Raw genomic sequence first — 21,340 nt, forward strand, 5'->3', positions numbered from 1 at the left:
TTTGATTAGCAACACAGAGCAGGGCATTGCACGGAGTAGGTGGGTGAATACCATCACAAACGGTTTTCAGTTAACTGGTTTCAAGTTTATATACTTTTTTTTCTTCTTAAGAAAAACATTTAATATGTTGTCGATGTCCATCCATGTTGTCGTCTCCCCCCCCCCCCCGCCCCCCACCTCCCAGGCCCAGTTTCTCTATGTAGTCCTGATTGTCCTGGAACTTGATTCTGTAGACCAGGCTGGCCTCAAATTCACAGAGATCCACCTGCCTCTGCCTCCTGAGTGCTGGAATTAAAGGCGTGCTCCACCACATCTGACTTCTAAGTTTGTGTGTTTTAATTTATGAGTTCGAGGCTAGCCTGGGCTACCAAGTGATTTCCAGGAAAGGCGCAAAGCTACACAGAGAAACCCTGTCTCAAAAAAACAAAAACAAAAAAATTGTTTTTGAGTATTTGGAGCTAAAGTGATTTAGTGAATGCTGGTCTTATGTACATGCATAATCCAATTACTATATTATTGCTAGAATATTTATGTCTGATGAATGAAGAATTTTAGAGGTTTTATAAAATAGCTTCTTCTATATTTGAAAATGAAATTATTGAAAAGTTATACTGTACGTTAAAAATGAGTGAATACAATTCCAAAAGTGAGTTTGAGGTTCTGAAGTTACAGTTTAGAAAATAGAATATTTCCTGTACCTCATATTGTTAAGGTTAGTGATCAGATAGATTCATGCATGATCTTATCCCTTTTTGCTTTTCTCCCAAATACCAATATATTTTTTATTCTATATCTCTCCATATGAGACAATTTTTAAAGTAAAATTTAACAACTAATTTGACCATTGCATACCGTATTATTCTTAAAATGTCAACAAAAGTGCAATTTTATCCATCATTTTACCTTGGTGGTAATACTGTTTGAATAACAATTTCTAAGCTGGACATGGTGGTGCCTGCCTTTAATCCCAGCATTTGAGAGACTGAGACAGGCAGAGCTATGTGAGTTTGAGGCCAGGCTGGTCTACAGAGTGAGTTCCAGGACAGCCAAGACTACACAGGGAAACCCTGTCTCGAAAAACTGAAAACCAAAAAACCAATTTTCTGAATATTTATTGCTTGGCTGATAAGAGTTAAAATAGGAACTATTCAAATGATTTTTTTTTTGTTAATGTATTGACTATTGAAAATTATTTATAATTGCATCATGAGTACTATAGAGAACTCTTTACAATAACACTTTGTTTTATAGGATCGTTTACCTCTTGCTGTGGTAGGTAGTAATACTATCATCGAAGTTAATGGCAAAAGAGTCAGAGGAAGGCAGTATCCTTGGGGTGTGGCTGAAGGTAAGGTTCTTTTCAGTGGTAGCTAGTATAAGGTCTCATGAAGGTGCTGAAATGTATAGTGTATGTAATATAAATTATACAGTGTCTGATGCACTCTGGGCTTTCAGTTGTCATTGCGCCACTTGCCTATGCCTGCACCACCATCAAGCCAGTTTCTGTCTTGTTTGAAAGCATGCTTGTAGTGCAGGGGTTTCACTTGCTCTCAGGTTATTTCCTAGGATCTAGTGAATCTTTGGAAATTGAGCAGTTTGGAGAGAGCCAGCCACAATCATGACCAGTGCCTCTTCTTTCCTCAAGGAGAAGGTCAACTTTTTCAGTTACTTTACTAGTTTGTTGGTTTTTCAATGCCAAGAAACTCTTAGTGATGACATCAAACTCCAGAGATCCTATTAGCAATAGAAATATTTCTATAAGCTTGTATTCATTATATTAGTTTAATTTAATATTTAATCTATATTGTACTAGTTTGACTTGCTGTTTAGATATATGTGTTGATATTTTGAATAATTGTATAATTTTTATAAAATCATGCCAAGTTACTGTCTTTATCTCTTATTTTGCCCAAGGACCCTCAACTTTGTTGCCAGATGACTTGCAATTATTGACTTAAGGCTTTAGAACTTTCATGTCTCTTAGAAGTATGCTCTGAAACAATTGCTTTACTTATAGGGATTTTGTTTGTTTGTTTGTTTTGCCCACTTCCTTGCTATGTCCATTTAGTGTTTTTTTTTTTAATTATTTGTTTGTTTTCTGTCTTTTTTTTTTTAATAAAGAATCTTAGAGCTCTTGACTAACCTTTTCATTTTGATTGTCCTAAGGAGGTTTTGTTTTGTTTTGTTTTTGTTTTTGATGAAGGGTTTTTCTGTGTAGCCTTGGCTGTCATGGAACTTGCTTTGTAGATAAGGCTGACCTCAAACTCACAGAGTTCTACCTGCCTCTGCCTTCTGAGTGCTGGGATTAAAAGTGTGTGTTACCACCTCCCAGCTAAGGTTTTTTAATTTATCATATAATAAATATATTCTGTACTGATAAGCAGGAAGTACATCTTTCTTCTTTCAGATCGTCAGTATTTATTTCTAGAGGGCTCATTCATTACATGGCTATCACTTAGGATTAAACTACATGAAGAAGGGCTGGGGAGGTGGTTTAGTAGATAAAATGTTCGTTGAGAGATCCTGCCTCTGTAAATAAAACTGAGAGTGGAGGAAACAGCTGATGTCAACCTTTCCTTCATAGATAACATGCACATGCATATGACACACATACACACAAAAGTAATGTTTTTTAAAATGCTACAATAGTAGTATTAGGGTACATTTGCCTGTTATTCCCTGGAGTTCTGTGATGGTATTAAAGTTTAATAAAATTCTCATGTAGGCAGTTTAAATATTTTTTCCTTGGTTTTATTTCCTTATTCCTATGAAAAGATAAGCTTTATTAAAATTAATATGTGTGGTCTGTTTTCTTTTTCTACAGTTGAAAATGGTGAACATTGTGATTTTACAATTCTAAGAAATATGTTGATAAGGTAAGTATGAACAACAATGAAAATAGCAAAGGTTTTTTTTAGCACCCTAAATAAAGTTAGTTGGAAAGATTGTGCCTCTGGAAGTGGAGCTACTTTAAATTGACATCTTTGTTCTCCTGTTGAAGTATTAATAATGTGTGGCAGTGACTTACATTGTTTATCCAAGTTCAAAGTCATTAGCAAAAATATAAAGCAGGTTATAAGGTGAGGAATACAAAGAAAAATTAGTCTGATACTTTTTTGGTCAACAGTCTTTTTAAAAATTTTTATTTATTCTTCTCTCATACAATATGTCCTGACTGCAGCTTCTTCTCCCTCCACCCTTTACACTTCCCCCATCTTCCCTTTCTCCCAGTCCACCCCTTAAACCCAGTCTTCTCTCAAAAAAAGAACCCCTTATAACCCAGTCTTCCCTCAAAAAAAGAACAGACTTCCCAGAAACATCAACCGAACACGGCACAACAAAATACAATAATACTAGGCTGGGCAAGGCAACCCAGTAGGAGGAAAAGGGTCCCAAAAGCAGGCAGAACATTCAGAGACACCCCCATTCCCACTGTCAGAGTCCCCCAGAACACAAAGCCAACAACCGTAACATATATGCAGAGGACCTAGCTCAGACCCATGCAGGCTCTGTGATTGCCACTTCAATCTCTGGGAGCTCCCATATTTGATTTCACGGGCTGTGCTCTCCTGGTATCCTCAACCCCGTGGTTTCCACAGTTTCTCATTCCCTTTTCTGTGGAGTTCCCCGAGCCCTGAGGGGAGGATCCTAATGGAGAAAAAGAAGTATTTTGAGTATTAAAGGTATACAGGTTAGTAGCTGGTAAATGGAGCATTTTAATGTACTGGAACTTTATAAGCAAAACTAGTCTTCCTACTATTTCTTTAAACTGCATTTCCTGATATTGAAAGAGAAGGGAAGTTAGGAGAGTAGGACATAGGGAATATTTTGATTAGAGAAACCCAAGGACTTGAATTAGAGTAGTAGCAGCAGAGGAGAAATTATAGTGGAATTGGAGAAGATAGGAGCAGAGAGGTGATCAAAATGAGTTAGATAGAGTGTTTTCATGTTAATCTATATTACATCCCTTTCTTTTCTGTCTATTCACTTTCTCCTTTTGTTTTCCCCAAGCCCTTGCCATGTACTCTCCTGAAGCTTTGGTTTGAGACGTACATCATAAGTTGATGTATTTATTTTCACACTACTCTTCACTTTCTCAGTACACAGAAATCTCACCTGCACTGTAGAAACTGTAACACATTTATGAATGATAATTGGAAATCATGGAATAGCAGGGTCATTATCATAATGAAAAGGGTGTTTTACAAAACTCAAACTGCTCCCTCAGAAGCTATACAATCAATGAAAGTTTGACATTAAAGAATTCAGCATCTTTTTCAAGGGAATACATGACCAGGTTTCTCTGGCAGGAAGTAGATGATAGAATAGAGATTTAGAAAAATGAGGTTACTAGGCTTCACATTGTAAGAGCATATCAAGTATGTATGAAGGGAAGCCTTCACAGTAGTTTTAGAATACATGCTTTAGGTTCTAGTACCAATTGTTCTCTCTTGTTTTGATTCTTATAGAGCAACTTCTAAAGAATACAGTACCTCATTCAGTAGGACATGGTAGTGCAATACCGTTTGTCTCAGTGCTAGGTAGGCAGAGGCAGGTGGACATCTGTGAGTTGGAGTTCAGCCTAGTGTACATGAATTCCAAAGCACCCAAGGCAACATCTGAGATCCTGTTTCAAAACAAACAAACAAACAAACAAACAAACAAACAAGCAGACAAACACAATGTCTCATGACAGCATGTAAGGACTGTTGAAATACATAATTATGTTCCATCTGGATTTTAAATATACTATACTTGACACTGTTATATTACATCACTTTTTCTTTTGTATTTTAAAATATATAATCAGTAATTACCTACATATCTCAAACATTGTAGAAAGGTCCCAGAAGATACTTTGAATGTGCATAGCCTCAGAACTGATAAGGAGGAGTCCCTAGTATAGGTATTGCAGAGGAAATTGACCAGCTTGTAGGAGGATTTAATAAGTGCATCAGCAAGACAATTCATACATGTATGAAAATATAAATTCTAGTATTGGGCTTAAGAGATGGCTCAGTGATTAAGAGCACTGGCTAAAGACCTAAGGACTCAGGTTTAATTTCTAGCACGCACATGGTAGTTCACAAATCTCTAAATCCAGTTCCAGGGGATCCAGTACACTGTTCTAGCTGCCACAGGTAATGGGCACGTAACTGATACACAGACATACATGTGGACAAAACACCCATACACATAATATAAAAATAAAATCTCTAGTATTACTTGCTATAAAGAGGATAAGTGTTTCATGTAGCTGCTGTCTTTAAGATGAAGGCACCTATTGGTTATTTAATAAATATTTGAAGAAAGGAAATGTCATTGTCAGTCTAAGCCTCAAGTAATTACCTTATAGGCAAAAGTTAGGAATTACACTTGCTTCTAAGAAAGATGTAAATTCAAAAAAGTGTCATTTTTGCTAAGTAAGAACTGGCTGCTCTAGGCAAACCAAGGAAAGCGGCTGAAGAAGAAGAAAGATGAAACACTATTTGGAGGGTGTAGGGATGGGTGGCACAGAAATCACATAGAAAAAGAACATGAGGAGAGAGCAGTGATATCTGCGGTGGAAACTTAGAAAAACAAATTCCTGTAACTAGAGAAAACTTCTGCTGATTTTCCAGATGGAGGAGTGGATTGGAAAAAATAAAACATGAATAGAAGTAAATGCAGTTTTATACCCAGCCTCTAAATGTCAGAATAAGACAGTCGCAGAGCAGAAGTTTAGTGAATAGATAGTCACTGTGCTAACTGACACTAATATAGGAGTTCAACAGTATCTTATTTTTATTTATAAATTTACTTTATTATAATGTTTCTTAATGATAGAATGATTAAATGAGTATTAAATTATAGAAAATACTGGGGTTTTTTTTCTTTTGTTTTTAATTTTAGTGTAGTTTTAGGTAATGTCTCATGCAGCTCAGCCTGGCCTTGAGCTTTCTGTGTAGCTGAGGCTGGCCTGCTGAGTTGATCCTGCTGCTTCCGTTTCCCAAATGTTTGAATTACAGATGTGCACCCCCACACCCTGCTAAAAATACTGTTTCATGTTAGCATCATACAATTATCCTTAGTCTCCATCTGGAGATACTCACACAGTGATACATTCTTAAAATACTATTTATCTTATCTTCTGTATGTAATTATTACATTTTAAAAGATCCTATTATCTGGTATTTATCTGTGTCAAGAATACAAAAGAGATACATGTTTATGTTAAAGATAAGCTCACAATATAGTTAAATACATAATTTGTTAACACTTATGACTTAATTCCAGTCCTGAAAGATTTAACAAATTAGCATGAGCTGTTCCATTTCACCTGTCAGGTGTTTTAGGAATTGGGAACTGCCCAACTTAACTGAAGTAGAGGCAGTAGAAGCTTAGGAGTAATTGTTGAGCCTGGAAGAGAAGACCAGTGTATTGGTAGACGGGTTACAAAGAGAGGAGTCTGGAAAACCCAAACTTAGTACTAAGAGAAGTAAACTTTTAGAGAACTGCATAGAAATGTCAGATAATAGAAGGTAAACCAGATAATTAAGTTACTTTGTGTTCATGATGTGGGATAAGGTTCTTCATAATGGATGGGAATTGGATATAAGGAAGCACAAGACACTATCTTTATTTTTGTCTCCCAAAGCAAGTTGTGGTAAAATAATAAAGGTGGTATAGAGGAAGTTCAGAGTGTAATGGGGAATGAGAAAGGGGAGGATTATTACTTAGTCTTTATCATCTTTAATCATTAAAGAATTGTGTCATCCTATAAATTGTATACTTTATCCCATGTCTTGATTTTATATATAATAGAAAAGTTGCCCAAAACAGCACATTCACTGGATACCTTTGATAAACAGAAGGTTACTCTAAATTAAGATTCACTAGTTGGAGTCAGGCCATGGTCACCTTTAATCCCAGCACTCAGGAGGTAGAGGCAGGAGGATCTCTGTGAGTTTGAGGCCAGCCTGGTCTACATAGGGAGTTCTAGAACAGCCAGTGCTACACAGAGAAACCCTATCTCAGAAAAACAAAAAACAAGATTCCCTAGTTGGTAAACAACTTGATAAAGGTTCTTATATAAACTAACCTGTGAAAACTATGTTACCTTGTTAATAATTGTATAAAGGAAAACAATTTCTGCTAGATTATGAGCTTTAGTAGTAATCCACTTTCCTTTCTCAATTAAACTATTGGAAATGACTATTTTTTTGGTAGAAAGTTTCTTCTTCAGTAATTTGAGTGATTCATGGCTCTTGAAAGCTCATTTGGAACCTAAACCTATTTATTTGTCTTTATCTGCTTTGTCTATAAATGAAAACACATAAATGTTGTCTTAATATTTTGTGTTGGTGAAATTGTTAATTGTGTCAAAGCCTTTAATATGAGTAGTAACCTCTTGCTGTTTATGACAGAACACATATGCAGGATTTGAAAGATGTTACTAATAATGTACACTATGAGAACTACAGAAGCAGAAAACTAGCAGCAGTGACTTACAATGGAGTGGATAACAACAAGAATAAAGGACAACTTACTAAGTACGTATATATTTTTGTCCAGAAAAATATGTTTACATGGTAAATACGTCATCATTTTCTATCTGAAATTCTTGTTACTCATTAGGAAATTTGAGTGATATTCTCTATTTATAATAGCAGAAAATTATGCTGTTAAATTTTGTCTTGGTAGTTTTATGTCTTTTAATTGTTGGAATGATTATTTTTCTGTTGTTAAGTAAAGAACTGTATATTTTCTTGCCTTTTGCTGGTCATCTTTATAATTCACATAGTACAAAACAAAACAGGTAAATATGTATTTTGAAGAGAAAGTTATAAGCTATTTCTTGGGCTAGTAAGATGGCTCAGCTGGAAAGGGCACTTTGGGGTGCCTTTTGGTCTGTGGTGAATTTATTATTGTAGCTCGGAGGGTTTGATTGATGACTTTTCTCCTGGTAGCATGCATATTATCCTAGTGAGGATTCAACTTCCAAATTGAATACCAGCTAGATTTCTCCATGTTCTATGACTCAAGTATGTGATGTCTTCATCAATAGGGTCTTACCAACAAGTCTGGAGGGTATATAACAGCATTGGCAATATCCTGTAATTTGAGGGCTTAGGAAATTTTATGGGACCCCATTTGCCAATAAGTCAAAAGCCTTCCTGGCCCTGGGGATAGTTATTTGGTAGCATAAGTGTCTAGTTGAAATATTGCCCCATTATAGGGTAACTTCATTTAAAACCCTTTTATATATATATTTAGAAAGTGTCTACAGTAGATTTCTATATGGCTTTTTCAGGCCTTTAGTGTTAGCTGTCTTTCTCTGTACTTCCTCCTACACTACCCTCCCATACCCCTCTTTAATCCTTCCTGTTAGGTTTCTCCTCTTTCTCTCTTTATAACACTGCATTGTATTTCAGCTTCCTTGGAAAATCTCCTCCCTCCCATTAACCTCTGGAGATATTTTACATGAAACATCTCTAAAGCTTAAAAGTTAACGTCCACCTATGAAAGAAACCATGCCCTGTTTGTCTTTCTGGGTCTGGGTTACCTCACTCAGGGTGATTTTTCTAGTTCCATTCACTTGTCTGCAGATTTCATTAATAGTGTAAAAGTACCACATTTCATTATCCATTCATCAGATAGTGGACATCTGGACTGTTTTCATTTCCTGGCCATTGTGCATAGAACAGCAGTGAATGAAGAGAAGCAGTCCCTCTGTAGTGAGATATAGGTCCTTTAGGTATATGTCCAAGAGGATTTAGTTGCACAGCAGTATTTAGTTTTAAGATCTATTTTCAGTTTTTTGAGGGGCCTCCACACTGATTTCCATAGTGACTGTACCAGTTTGCACTCCCACCAGCAGTGACTTAAGTGGCCCCTTCCCTCATATTCACACCAGAATCTGCTGTCATTTGTTGTTTTGATTTTGGCCATTCTGATTGAGGTAAGATGATTTCTGCTTATTAACACAGTATGTCTGGTGTAGTTTGACTTCAGAACTTTGCTTAATTCCTTAATTGATAAAACATAACACAGGTTTGTACATAGAAATACGGAGTTTTTTTGTGTTTGAAGAAATACCCTTGAGTTCAACATTTTTCCTATTTATGCTGATTACCAAAAAAAAAGTCATTTAAATCACAGCAGTACATCATTACATCCTTGTTCCTTGTTCTTGTTTGTTTCCTTTCTCTTCTCTGTCCTTTCCGTCTAGCTGCTTGTCCTCTTGATAGGGATAGAGTGCTATGATGGTCAGATAGCCTAAAACCACAGTTTTATATATGGTAAGATCCTGATTCTTGGATCTTTATACTTTGTCTGTACAAACTTTAGTGTAAAAACTTTGGTGTAAATACTTTTCAACATAATTTTTTTTATCTCAGGAATTACTGTTTAATAATACCTATAAATAAATTGACTTGATGTTTTAATCTTACCACAATTTCTTTTTTCTGTTTTGAGATTATAATATAATTATACCATGTCCTTCTTCCCTTGCCACCATCTAGACCAGTAGTTCTCAACCTGTGGATCACAACCCTATTAGGGGTATTGAACAACCCTTTCATTAGAAGTTGCCTAAGACCATTGAAAAACACAGATACTTACATTACAATTCATAATAGTAGCAAAATTACAGTTATGAAGTAGTTAATGAAAAAACTTTTACGGTAGGGTGTCACACAGCATGAGGAACTATATTAAAGGGTCACAGCATTAGGAAGGTTGAGAACCATTGCTCTCGACCCTCCCATTTACTAGCCTCCTCAGTCTCTTTCAAATTCATGATCTCATTTTTCATTGTTGTTACATGCATGTACCAGGCTTTTTCTTTGGGCCACCAACCAGCTTCCAAATCATGACACAGAGACTTACTAGTTTTAAATGCTCTGCCTAGCTTGGGCACATTTCTGGCCAGCTCTTTTAACTTAAATTAACCTGTTTCCTTTTATCTACCTTTTACCTCAGGGTTTTTTACCTTTTCTTACTTTCTTGTTGACTCTGTCTGTCTGAGGGCTGCTTGGCTTCTGGCCCTGGGCATGTCCATTGTTCTCTTGGGCCTTCTCTCTTCTCTCGAGCCTAGATCTAAACAAACATCCTTACATCATTAAACAAATGCAGCGTCAACAAAAGTAACACACCTTTACCCAGTTACTGCAGTGTGAACAAATGTAATATATCTTTACTTACTTAAAATAATATTCTACAACACATGCATATAGGTATATACATATATTCCTTAATATATCCTGCTCAGTCAGTATGATGTTACTCCTATATATGTTTTCAGAGCTGACCATTTGGTATCGGATAACCCAGTGTATGTACTCTTCTGGAGAAGACTATTTCTCCCACTCTCAGCATTCCTTATTTGCCTGTAATTCTTTGTGTAGGGTGGAGGCCTCATGGGCTTTCCCCCATCACTTTGGCATACCTGTTCTTGTTCAGTTCATGTTTAAGCAGTCATGTTAGTAAGGCTATGAATATAGTTTCTGATAGTACTAGGAGACACCATCTCATAGCAAACTCTGATCCTCTGGCTCTTACAATCTGCCTTTCACCCCTTTGCACAATGTTTCCTGATTCCCTGGGAACAGGAGTGCTTTATAGGTCAATCCATTGGAATTGGGTTCTACAGCTCTGCATTTTGATTAGTTGTGGTTTTCTCTAATGGTCTCTGTCTCTTGATGAGGAGTGAGAACTACACCTACCTGTGGATATAAGGACAAATGTTTAGAGTGTAGTTAAGAAGTATGCTGTTTTAGTAAAGTGGTTCTTGTAGGTTCTCCATCACTAGGTTGTTGCTGGACAGGTTTTTCCCTGGGCTGTTGGGTAGGTTTCCAGCACCAGGCATAGTTTCCCTCTTGTTGAACAGGTCTTCAGTTCAGTTAGAGAGCTGTTGATCCATCAAGGCATGCATGCCGCTGCTGCACTCTTAGGGCTGTCGTGTTATGCTGGTCATTGTTTTGATTCATAGGCATCATACCTAGGTAGGACTGTTGGTTATTTCCCTTCTTTGAAAACTTGTGTAGCATCTGATACCATGAAAGTTTGTCCTCAGGGAGGAGGCATTCAGGACAGTTGTAGCTCAGGAGCCTCTGGCCCCTGTATCTTAAGTGAATTATGTCTTCAACCATAGAAACTTAGCTTCCACCACTGGAGGGCAATCTAGAACAAGAGCAGTAGACTGTATCAACATGAAAAATTTAAACATAATTTTGCAGCAAAGAGATTTGAAACCATGAACTTTAATGTCCATAGAGTGAACTAATTTTTTTATTTAACTCTTTAATACCTACTTTAGCATGTTTATTAACTCACTGAACATGCTTGAAACTTAAGACACTAAAATATTTAAGTGAATAGATTTTCGTCAGCATTAGTTATAAAGAGCCTAGAAATAGTCTGCGTAAGCTAAATGATGTTTTAGGTATTGGATGGTAGTCATCTTAAGCATTTCAATTGAGTTACCTTAATAAAGTATAATGAATATAGTTGTGACATCAGTAAATCTTAGAGGAGATTGTAATACTTGGAAGTTTTAATAAAACTAAATATGTTCTCTCTATACTGACTTTGTTAGCTACGTTTTTGTTTTCCTCATGCTGAGAATAATTTTTTAAGGAAAATAAATCACATGACTTTCTGTAGTTCTTTTTTCTGGGAATGTTTCTTTTTGGTTTTCCTTCTACAGTTTATTTCAAATATATCATTGTCTTAGTGGGGGGGTGGAGGGTAGGGGGAGTTACTGTTGGCTGTGATAAAATACCATGGCCAAAAGCAACTTGGGGAGGAACAGGTTTATTATACTTACACTTCCATATCACAGTTCATCATTGATGGAAGTCAGGGCAGGTGCTCCAACAGGATAGGAACCTTGAGACAGGAGTTGATGCAGAGGCCAGGAAGGGGTGCTGCTTGCTATCTTGCTCCTTAATGATTATTCAACTTGCCATCTTAAAGACCCCAGTCCAGGGGTGGCACTTCCCACAATGGGCTGGGCTTCCCCTCCCCCCATCAATCACTAACTAAGAAAATGACTTAAAGGCTTGCCTACAGCTGATGTTATAAGAGGCATTTTCTCAATTGAGATTTCCTCCTCTCAGATGACTCAAGCTTGTATCAAGTTACATAAAAACTAGCCAGGACAGTCATCTTTAGACCTGAGGGCAACAAGATTTATACCTTCCTAACATTTTATTTTAGGCTTTGCTTCATAGTAATAATTTGTAGAGATTGAGATTTAGATAAACTTCTGTTAACCTCTGGTTATGAGCACATTTTATATTTTACAGTTTTTGAAGGATTCTTTACCCATCTGTTATATAAGACTTGGAATTTGTGTCTAAAATGATGTAAATATTTTTATGCATCTGAATGATAATGGCATCTATAACATCTCATTGTTTTTATCAGCCCATTCAGACTTTAGTATTGCAGTTTTCACTTATAGACCTTAATGATTTTTCTTAAATGTTGGTGACAGGAGCCCTCTGGCACAGATGGAAGAAGAAAGAAGGGAACATGTAGCCAAGATGAAGAAGATGGAGATGGAGATGGAACAGGTGTTTGAGATGAAGGTCAAAGAAAAAGTTCAAAAATTGAAGGACTCTGAAGCGGAGGTAATCAGCTTAATTAACAACCTGTCAGGATTTCTTTTAAATAGTACGTTTATTGAAATGTAAATTATATCTTTATACATTTTCAAAAATAACTTAACATTCTAATAAAGTAGAGGAATAAAAGTATTATTTTTATTATAAATTTACATTATTTCAGTATGTAGGGGCTTAGATACAGTATACTAAGTGGAAGGACAAAATAGTCAAAATACCTTCAATGAATTACTAGTTATAATGAACAATAAGAAACAAAATTATAAGTTGTTTCCTAAACAAACTAGCATTTATGTCACCTGCCAGTAAATGCCAGTAACAGTGCCCTTCTCAGGGAAGGACTTGTGAAGAAAGCTGGGCCAAGTTTCCTTTCCCCAAATGCCTTTCTATTAGATATGTCTACTCTTACTTCATAGAACCCCACTCCAATATGCTTACCAACATCCCTGAGATAGAGTTTGTAAAGCTTATATTTACATATGTAAATATATTTAGTATATGCAAATAAGTTATGGAAACCTTTTTAGCCTTGCTTAATATAACTTATTCCTGAATCCATTCTGCTGCAAATACTTGAGATGTAACTGCTAATACTTAGCAGCATAGTATGTCATACGTAGTCCCAAGTTTCTGACATATATTGTCAGTCCATTCTATGGACGTATTCGGTGGGTATTACTGTCTATCCTCACTTATTTATACACATGAGGAGAAGGATAAAATATATTAGTCAATGCTACAGCTGCATAAGTCAGCATAAAGACAGCATGTGTATGTGTTTCGATTATGGTTGCTGCCCTCGATAACTTCAGGAAGCATATTTTAAACATAATTTATATCCTTTTATAAGATGTAGTTATTTATTATTTGTGTTTGGGTAAATGGATATCACGGCACAGATATGGAGGTTAGAAGACCACTTGTGAGAACCAGTTCTCTCCTCCTACCATGTGGAGTCTGGGGATTGAACTCAGGTGCTCAGGGCTTGTGGGCAGCCACCTTTACCATCTGAGCAGCCAGCTTTCAGGAATGTTGCTTTTTACTCCTTGAAAATTTTTCTATTCCTCAATACATCTGACCCAAGGATTTTTTGGAAATAACTGATTGTGAACTGTGTGTTTACTTAGAAAATTATTCGTTTGTAAAATAATTATAAGTATTACTTACTTGCAGACAGCTGTAAGTCTACTTCCCAGCTTAAAAAATAGAGCTCTATGAATTCATTTCAGTCCCGTGTGTCCTCTTCTTTACATATCATCTCTCTTTCCCAGAGGAAAGTATTGTTCTCAATTGTGTGTATGTGATTGCTTTGTATTGGTTTATACCAACTCTGGTACAAAATTTACATTCTCTTGTGTTCCATTTTTCTTAGTAAATTGCTGTCATGAAGAAGGTTTCACCTCAGATTTGATACACCTTGCAATAAATGTGATTTCCTTTTATAGGAATTAGATGAAATCTTTGCAGTAGTAATAAATAAAAAGTTGGGGTTTTGTGGGTTTACAAATAAAACAAATTGTATGCAAAATTATATTAAACTTCAAATCCAAGGTACTAATTTACCAATAAATCTTTAGTGCATATAATTCCTGGGCAATCTCAACTGTCATTGAGCATCTGGTGTAGTGTGACTTAATCAGCTTTATTTTCTTTTGTTTTTGTCCTTTTTAATTGTTGTTTTCTTCAGAAACAGATTGGCTAGTGCTGCAGTGAAGATATTTTTTTGATGATCCATTAGATATAAGCTTTTGCTTCTGTAGTTAATACCTGTTAGCTGTACAGCATTAGTTCTTAGCCTTGGAAGGACCACCAGCATTAGAATCATTGGGACCTGCCTGTTGATTGAAAATCCAGATCTCTCCATCTAACACCTCAAGGTTCTAATTTAGTGGATTGAGATTAAGTTTTAGGATTCTGTATTGTTAGCCAGCACCCCAGGTAAAATTTTATGAAGGATAATGTTTGGGACCCACCCCTTTACAGGAATTGTGGGACATTATCCGTTACCAGGATCCATTTGGATTTACAGGTCCTTCACTGACTACTTTCTCTAGCTGCTGGCTTAGATATCTGAACCTGGAATTAGGAGATTTGGGATTAAATCCTTTATGTTGTTGCCCTCTGATCTGTAGTCCATAGCTGTTTCCTCGTCTGTAAAGCAGAAGGAATAATGATTTTTCCTATTCAACCACCGTTGTTGTGAATTAAGAAAAATGATGAGATAACAGTTATCTATGATAAAATATACACAAATATAAGTTTGTTGCTTTTATAAAAAAAGTGGTTATTTTCTGTTTTCTGAGGTAACTCTCTGGAGTTATTCGCTTGGGTGGCAGATTCTGCAGTGGGAGAAATCTCAGCAGTGCTTTCCAGGTGGCACTCTGGCCTTGTGACACAGGTGTACATTGACACTAATGTATCTGGTCTCAATTTCTTAAGCAATTGTTTCATCTATGATTCTGATTTAGCTCCAGCGGCGCCATGAGCAAATGAAAAAGAATTTAGAAGCACAACACAAAGAATTAGAGGAAAAACGTCGCCAGTTTGAAGAAGAGAAAGCAAACTGGGAAGCTCAACAACGCATTTTAGAGCAACAGAACTCTTCAAGGTAACTAATATCAGGATGCCCAAGAAGTAGATCCATTGATATTTAAAGGAATTCTTTATCTATTTATTTTTAAAAATTAAAAATCCATTGACTATTATACATCTTGGTCTTAGTTACATTTCTATTAATGTAATAAAACATCATGACCAACTTTTCAAAGAAAGAGTTTATTTTGGGGCTTACAGTTTTAAATAAAGTGCTCATTAGAGTACATGCCATCATGGCAGACCCACAAGCAGGAGATAGAGAGAACTAACTGGGAATGGCCTGGGCTTTTGAAACCTCAAAGCCTACTCCCAGTGACACACCTCCTCCAACAAGGCCACAACACCTGATCCTTCCCAAGTAGTTCCACCAACTGGGTGCCAAGTATTCAAATAAAAATGTGAACCTCTGAGGGCATTCTCATTAAAAATCATCATAATCCCCAAGCACAGCTGTTTTCATGGATAAATGTTTTTGTATGAATAGGTTCATTTGGTGTACTGTAGTAGTATTTTCTTCAGTCCAAATGTTTTTCATGCTTAATTTTTATAATTATGATTGTGAAGCTTCATTAACAGTCTCTACAGTTAGCATATCATAATTGATTATTAACCTCCTCAATTCAAGTATTGGATAAGATGATTTTGGGGTGTTGGAATTGAACCTGAGGCCTTGCATATACTAGACAGGAGCTCTGCTCCCCAGCCCTTAGGAGATGCTTCAATTCTATCTTTAGAATACATTCTTTAAAGGTAAATATGACACATCTAATTTGTAATACAGTTAATTATCCTCTTACTATGTATAAAACTCAGTAGTGTTTCTACATTAGGTTTCTTCTTTTGATCATTAGTGTCATTTAAAATTGAGATGTCTCTTTGAGGAGTCTCAAACACACTCTCTTGGTGAGGTACTTTCTTCACACTTAATCATTTTTGTTGGACTTTCTTATGAGCTTTCTGTCCAAAGAGGAAAATACATTTGTCAAGGCACATACATTTAAGAATGCAGATGGCAGTAAAAGGCACCTGAGTTGATTTTAAATTTTCTACAATTTAATTTTAGGAAAAAATTTCTTGTGAGTTAAAATGAATAAAGTGGAGCTTCACTGTGTCTTTTACTGCTTATTTTGGAATTTTGTCAAACATTTGATTGTCTAAGAAAATACTAATATGGATAAACATTGGTTCATTGTTTACTTCTAAATATTTTAGATTTTTTTTTTTCTTTTCAATGAAAATGTATTGTTTGAAATTCCAGCATAGTTCCATTTGGATTAGCTGCTTCTGCCATTTGTTGCTTTTGGCTTTATAGTGTGACTCATTTTCATTGTTTTCTTTTAATCATTTAGAACCTTGGAAAAGAACAAGAAGAAAGGCAAGATCTTTTAAACTCTATTGACCACCAGTTATGTATTAGTTGCCAATATGCCAGCTTGGACATCAGTGTTTGTTGGATCCGTTTGACCAATTTGCACCAATTTTATCCATAATGATGGATTTAACAGCATGACAAAAATTATTTTTTTGTTGTTGTTCTCGAAGGAGATTAAGATGCCTTGAATTGTCTAGGATATTGTGTACTTAGAAATTAACAGCTCTAAGTACCTTTCTACATTTTCTTTTTTTTTTTAAATTAAAAAGATGTCTTCAGTTTAATGCAAGAAAACATTTTACTGTTGTACAATCATGTTCTGGTGGGTTGATTGTTTACAGAATATTCTAAAATAAAAGGACTCTGGAAGGTTTTCATTGAGGATAAATTGCCATAATATGATGCAAGCTATGCTTCTCTATGATAATTATAATACAGAGGTTCCATTCGATGCAGCCTATACAATAATGTATTTAGTCTAACACAGTGGACCCTATTTTTGACACTTCCATTGTTTAAAAGTACACATGGAAAAAACCTATATGCTTACAGTGCACCTAGAGCTTTTTATAACAGCCTTTTTTTTGTTGTTTGTTTGTTTTGGATTCTTTAAATATATATATATTATTCTCATTTAGTGCCCCTTTAGCCAGAATCTCATTACTGCTTCATTTTTGTAATAACATTTAATTTAGATATTTTCCATATATTGGCCCTGCTAAATAGAAGATAGCATCTTTCATATGGTAGGAACCAACAAGGAAACTTTCCTTTAACTCCCTTTTTACACTTTCTGGTAAGTAGCAGGAGAAATGCATTTGTAGATCATTTCTAGGCAAATTGTGAAGCTAACGACCAACCTGTTTCTACCTATACTCAGTCTTTTGTTTTACTAGAAATGGGAATCATGGCCTCTTGAAGAAAAAAAAAAGTCACCATTCTGCATTTAGCTGTATCCATATATTGCATACCTGTATTTTTTTGTTTGTATTGTAAAAAAAATTCACATAATAAACAATGTTGTGATGTAACAAGTGCGATGTCTTGCATATTCTGTAGTAAACTGACAGGTTGGGAAGACACTTGAATTCCCTCTGAGGGTCTGCTGCATGACCATGTTGGTAAGCATATGCATGGACCAATTCTCAGAGAGCCAGTACCCTCAGCTATTAATAATGCTCCTTAATAAGTTACTTCTAAAAGTGTTTTTCCACTCTTATTTGGATTATGTGTACTCTAGAAAGTCCTGCAACTGTTGGGTTTTTCTTTTCTTTTCTTTTCTTTTCTTTTCTTTTCTTTTCTTTTCTTTTTAAGAGTGTAGTGCAGTTTCTTACTAAAGTCAAAATAGCTTTTTAAATTAATGACCAAAGCCAAGGTAATTGATCATTCTAATTAGCTAGTGTTTTTTGTTTAATTCAGAGCCTGAAAGACTTACGTCAGAATGCTTGAAAGATGTTTACTGCCTTTCAGAAATACTTAGTTCTGGATTTTAAAACATTTGATTAGAAATACTATTCATATTATAGAATCATTATATAAAAATTCACTCCAAGGTGGCTATTTAAAAGTAGAACTTACAAGGCCTTCAGACACTGTAGATGTAATTCTAAAAGGTCTTATCAAATAAGAAACACAGAGCCAAATGCAGAGTTAAAGGCCCACAGATCAGAGAGCAGTAGCCAAGAGCTGAGACCACCTTCTTACCACCCACTGCTTCTGCCGCCGCTGCCGTCCTTCCCCTGAGAAAGACCTACTTCCTGTGTGTCTGTATTTTTATTGCCTTTATGTTCTGCCTTCTCATTGGCTCTAAACCCAACCACATGACTTTCTCATCACTGCCTGTCTATACAGACCTCCAGATCTCTATGGTTTGTACTTGGATTAAAGGTGTGTGTCACCATGCTGGCTGCGTCCTTGAACACACAGACTCTGCCTGCCATGTGATTGGGATTAAGAGCTTGTGCTACCACTACCAGACTTCTGCTTAATGGCTTGCTCTTAGCTCTGATCCCCGGGCAACTTTATTAACATACAAATAAAATCACATTTCGGCACAAATAAAATATCACCATAAAACACCATTTAGGAAAACCCAATAATCATTTACCCTTAAGAGATGGCCTTCATTAATTTGAAATTGTCTTATGTGTTTTATTTAATACTAAAATACCATCTCCTTTTGGAAAACATAAAATGCTATGTATAGCTTTTTAAAAATAAAGTATAGCAATATCTGGCCATGGTGATATATATCCATATTCCCAGCTTTGAGGAAGCAGAGGCAGGATTACTGCTCCAAGTGTGAGGTCAGCCTTAGCTACATGGTGAGTTTGAGGACAGCCTAGACTACATGATGTGTTCCAGGACAGCCTGGGCTAATAGTGAGACTTTGTGTCCAAAATAAGTAAGTAAATTTAAAAAAGATTTGCAGTGTGTGGAGTAGAATAATTATGGTGAGTATCTTTGTTTGGATGCTTTTTGGTTGGTTGGTTTTTTTTTTTTTTTTTCCTAGTGCTGTGTTGAGAGACCAATACGTCTTTTAAAAAAGGTTTGATTTAATACATTTGAAGAATGAGAAATGAAAAATATTTAGGTCTCCTGCCTAACAAAGTACTGTTGCTTCTGCAAGCCACTGTCATGTAGTCTGTGTGTTATGAAAATATTGATAAGACTTCCCTCATTTTACCACCCTTAATGAAAGTACCCCAGAGCCTTACCCAGGCCCAGGCTTTCACTGAGTCATATAAAGGAGTCTGTGGAGATTTACTGGGGCTTTTGATCATTAGCTCTTGAGTTTTGAGCACTGTGGCAACTGGTTTGCTGGGTGTTTGTATGTGTCTGGTTTCTGATTTTCTTTTTGCTATCAAGTGGGGTTGACCAGGCAGGCACGGATTCCATTGACTTTCCTAAACACTGGTAGTAGTGTTTTACTGCCACCTGGTGGAGCTGAGTCTAATTGTTTTCTTTCCAGTTTATCAGATTCCATTGGACATACTACTTCTCTATAGCTCAGATTGCAATCCTGAAAGCTGAAGAGGGGCCAGGGCTTTGCCTCTCAAGCTCATTGTCTGGGTGTCACCTTCTTGCCTGTGCACTCTGATTCTGATCTAGGAGTGGAAGTCAGGTTGAAGAAAGGAAAATGCACTGTTGGCTATTAGTGTTGCAAGAACACTGTTGACTTAAAAGTTGCCTACTAGGTGCCTGGCTCTAAACCCAGTCCTGCTTCCTTAGTAAAGTATTTTGGAGGATACACCCACAGTTGTATGTATAGATATATAAAGCTATAAAATGTACCGCCAAATTAGTAGTGAAAGGTAAGCTTAGCACTCAGTATGCTACTTGGGAGCGATTAATATAGGTCATATGTTGACAGTATTGTGTAGAGACTCAGTTATTACTTAGTCCCTAAGCAAGCACTGTTGAAGACACTGTTGTCCTGTTTGATTTGCAGTGAACACTTGTTTGGTACATTCAAATAAAAGCCTTGATAAATAAGCAGATGTTCCTGTCCTTCACCCAACAACATGTGCACGGGTTTCAAAATATCACCTGGTTTCATCTGTCAGACTTGCTGTTCTTCAGTTATTAGCACAGACTGGTGCTCACTGGTGCTCTGTGGCTCCAGATCTCAGCTCTGAACTGGACACCATTAGTCACTGTTTCCTTTGGCTCCAATCCTGAGCTCATGCCTTTGCTTGTTCAGGGTTTTACTGTATGACTTAATGAGACTTGCAGACCTTGGGGTTTGACTGACTGACAAGTAGTTTCTGAGTTTCAGGAGATGGTCCATTTTCAGTGTGCTGCTCTATCTACACTTGCCTCTTTGCACACAGAAGGTAGCCTTTTGTTTGTTTTTCAAGTATTTTGTTTTGCTTTATGTATATGTGTCTGTGTGTATATATGCTCCGTGTATTTGGGTGCCCTTGGAGGCCAGAAGAAGGCATCAGGCCTCTGAAGTTTGCAGTCAGGAGCCATTGGTAATTGTGAGCCACCTGATGTGGGTGCTGGGAGCTGAAGTTGATCCTCTGTGAACAGTAGCAAGCACTCTTAACTGAGGTTTTTGGAGTTATTGAACTCTGTCTTGACAGTAGGGCACTCTAGAAATCAGGTAACTGTCCCAAAGAGGAAAGAAATTAAGGTTGGGTGTCAAAAAATGTCCTCCTATGTAAGATGGCTGGTGGTTTACTAGCCATCTCTGGAAGGAACATTGCCATTTATGATGCTAACCGTGTTTACTTTTGTGTAAATGGTTTTCACCAAAAGTGGGGGGTGAGCATTTCCTGTATTCTTTAGATGTTGAGAGCTTTATGGGAAGAATGAGGAATATTCTTGGCCTGAGCAAAGGACAGTTAGTCAAAGGAGACTTTGCTCTGTCTGGTTCACAAGGGGTAGCAGGAAACCCTATTGGCCATGCAGAACCTCTGGGTTCAGTGCAGCTCACAGACCCCCTGAGAGCTGATACCACCTGGGCTTCCTGAATCCTTTTAGTAGTGAGCATAAGATAGTGGGCACTTCTGTGCATGGGTGTGTGGGCACATCTGTAAAGTTGGGGGTAGGTATGATTTGTGGTGAGTTAGGCACTGCTAACAAATCTCCTTCCAGGGTGGATCCCACTTAGATCCCCGACTTCCAGGTATGACAAGGGCCAGTTTTCATATTTACAAGTAAACAGAACACGGAGTTCCTGATTGTGGGGCTACTTGGCTAACTTGAACTTGACCTGTTTCAAATGGAAATGGAGTGTAAGCATAGAAAAGTT

At 36.7% G+C, this 21,340-nt stretch overlaps 1 protein-coding gene across 1 annotated transcript in view; it reads left to right on the forward strand.

The window, feature by feature from the left end:
• The window catches only part of Septin7 (septin 7), a 47,167-nt gene extending 29,550 nt beyond the window's left edge, over nucleotides 1–17,617 (forward strand). Inside the window, exons 8-13 of the mRNA XM_059267534.1 lie at nucleotides 1,252–1,348; nucleotides 2,825–2,876; nucleotides 7,407–7,532; nucleotides 12,485–12,620; nucleotides 15,083–15,222; nucleotides 16,559–17,617. Coding sequence (XP_059123517.1) covers nucleotides 1,252–1,348; nucleotides 2,825–2,876; nucleotides 7,407–7,532; nucleotides 12,485–12,620; nucleotides 15,083–15,222; nucleotides 16,559–16,598 — 591 coding nt within the window. The 3' untranslated portion in view covers nucleotides 16,599–17,617. The remainder of the gene's footprint in view (nucleotides 1–1,251; nucleotides 1,349–2,824; nucleotides 2,877–7,406; nucleotides 7,533–12,484; nucleotides 12,621–15,082; nucleotides 15,223–16,558) is intronic.
• The last annotated feature ends 3,723 nt before the right edge of the window (nucleotides 17,618–21,340 follow it).

The sequence above is a fragment of the Peromyscus eremicus genome, chromosome 7 (genome assembly GCF_949786415.1).
Source record: "Peromyscus eremicus chromosome 7, PerEre_H2_v1, whole genome shotgun sequence".
NCBI lineage: Eukaryota > Metazoa > Chordata > Mammalia > Rodentia > Cricetidae > Peromyscus > Peromyscus eremicus.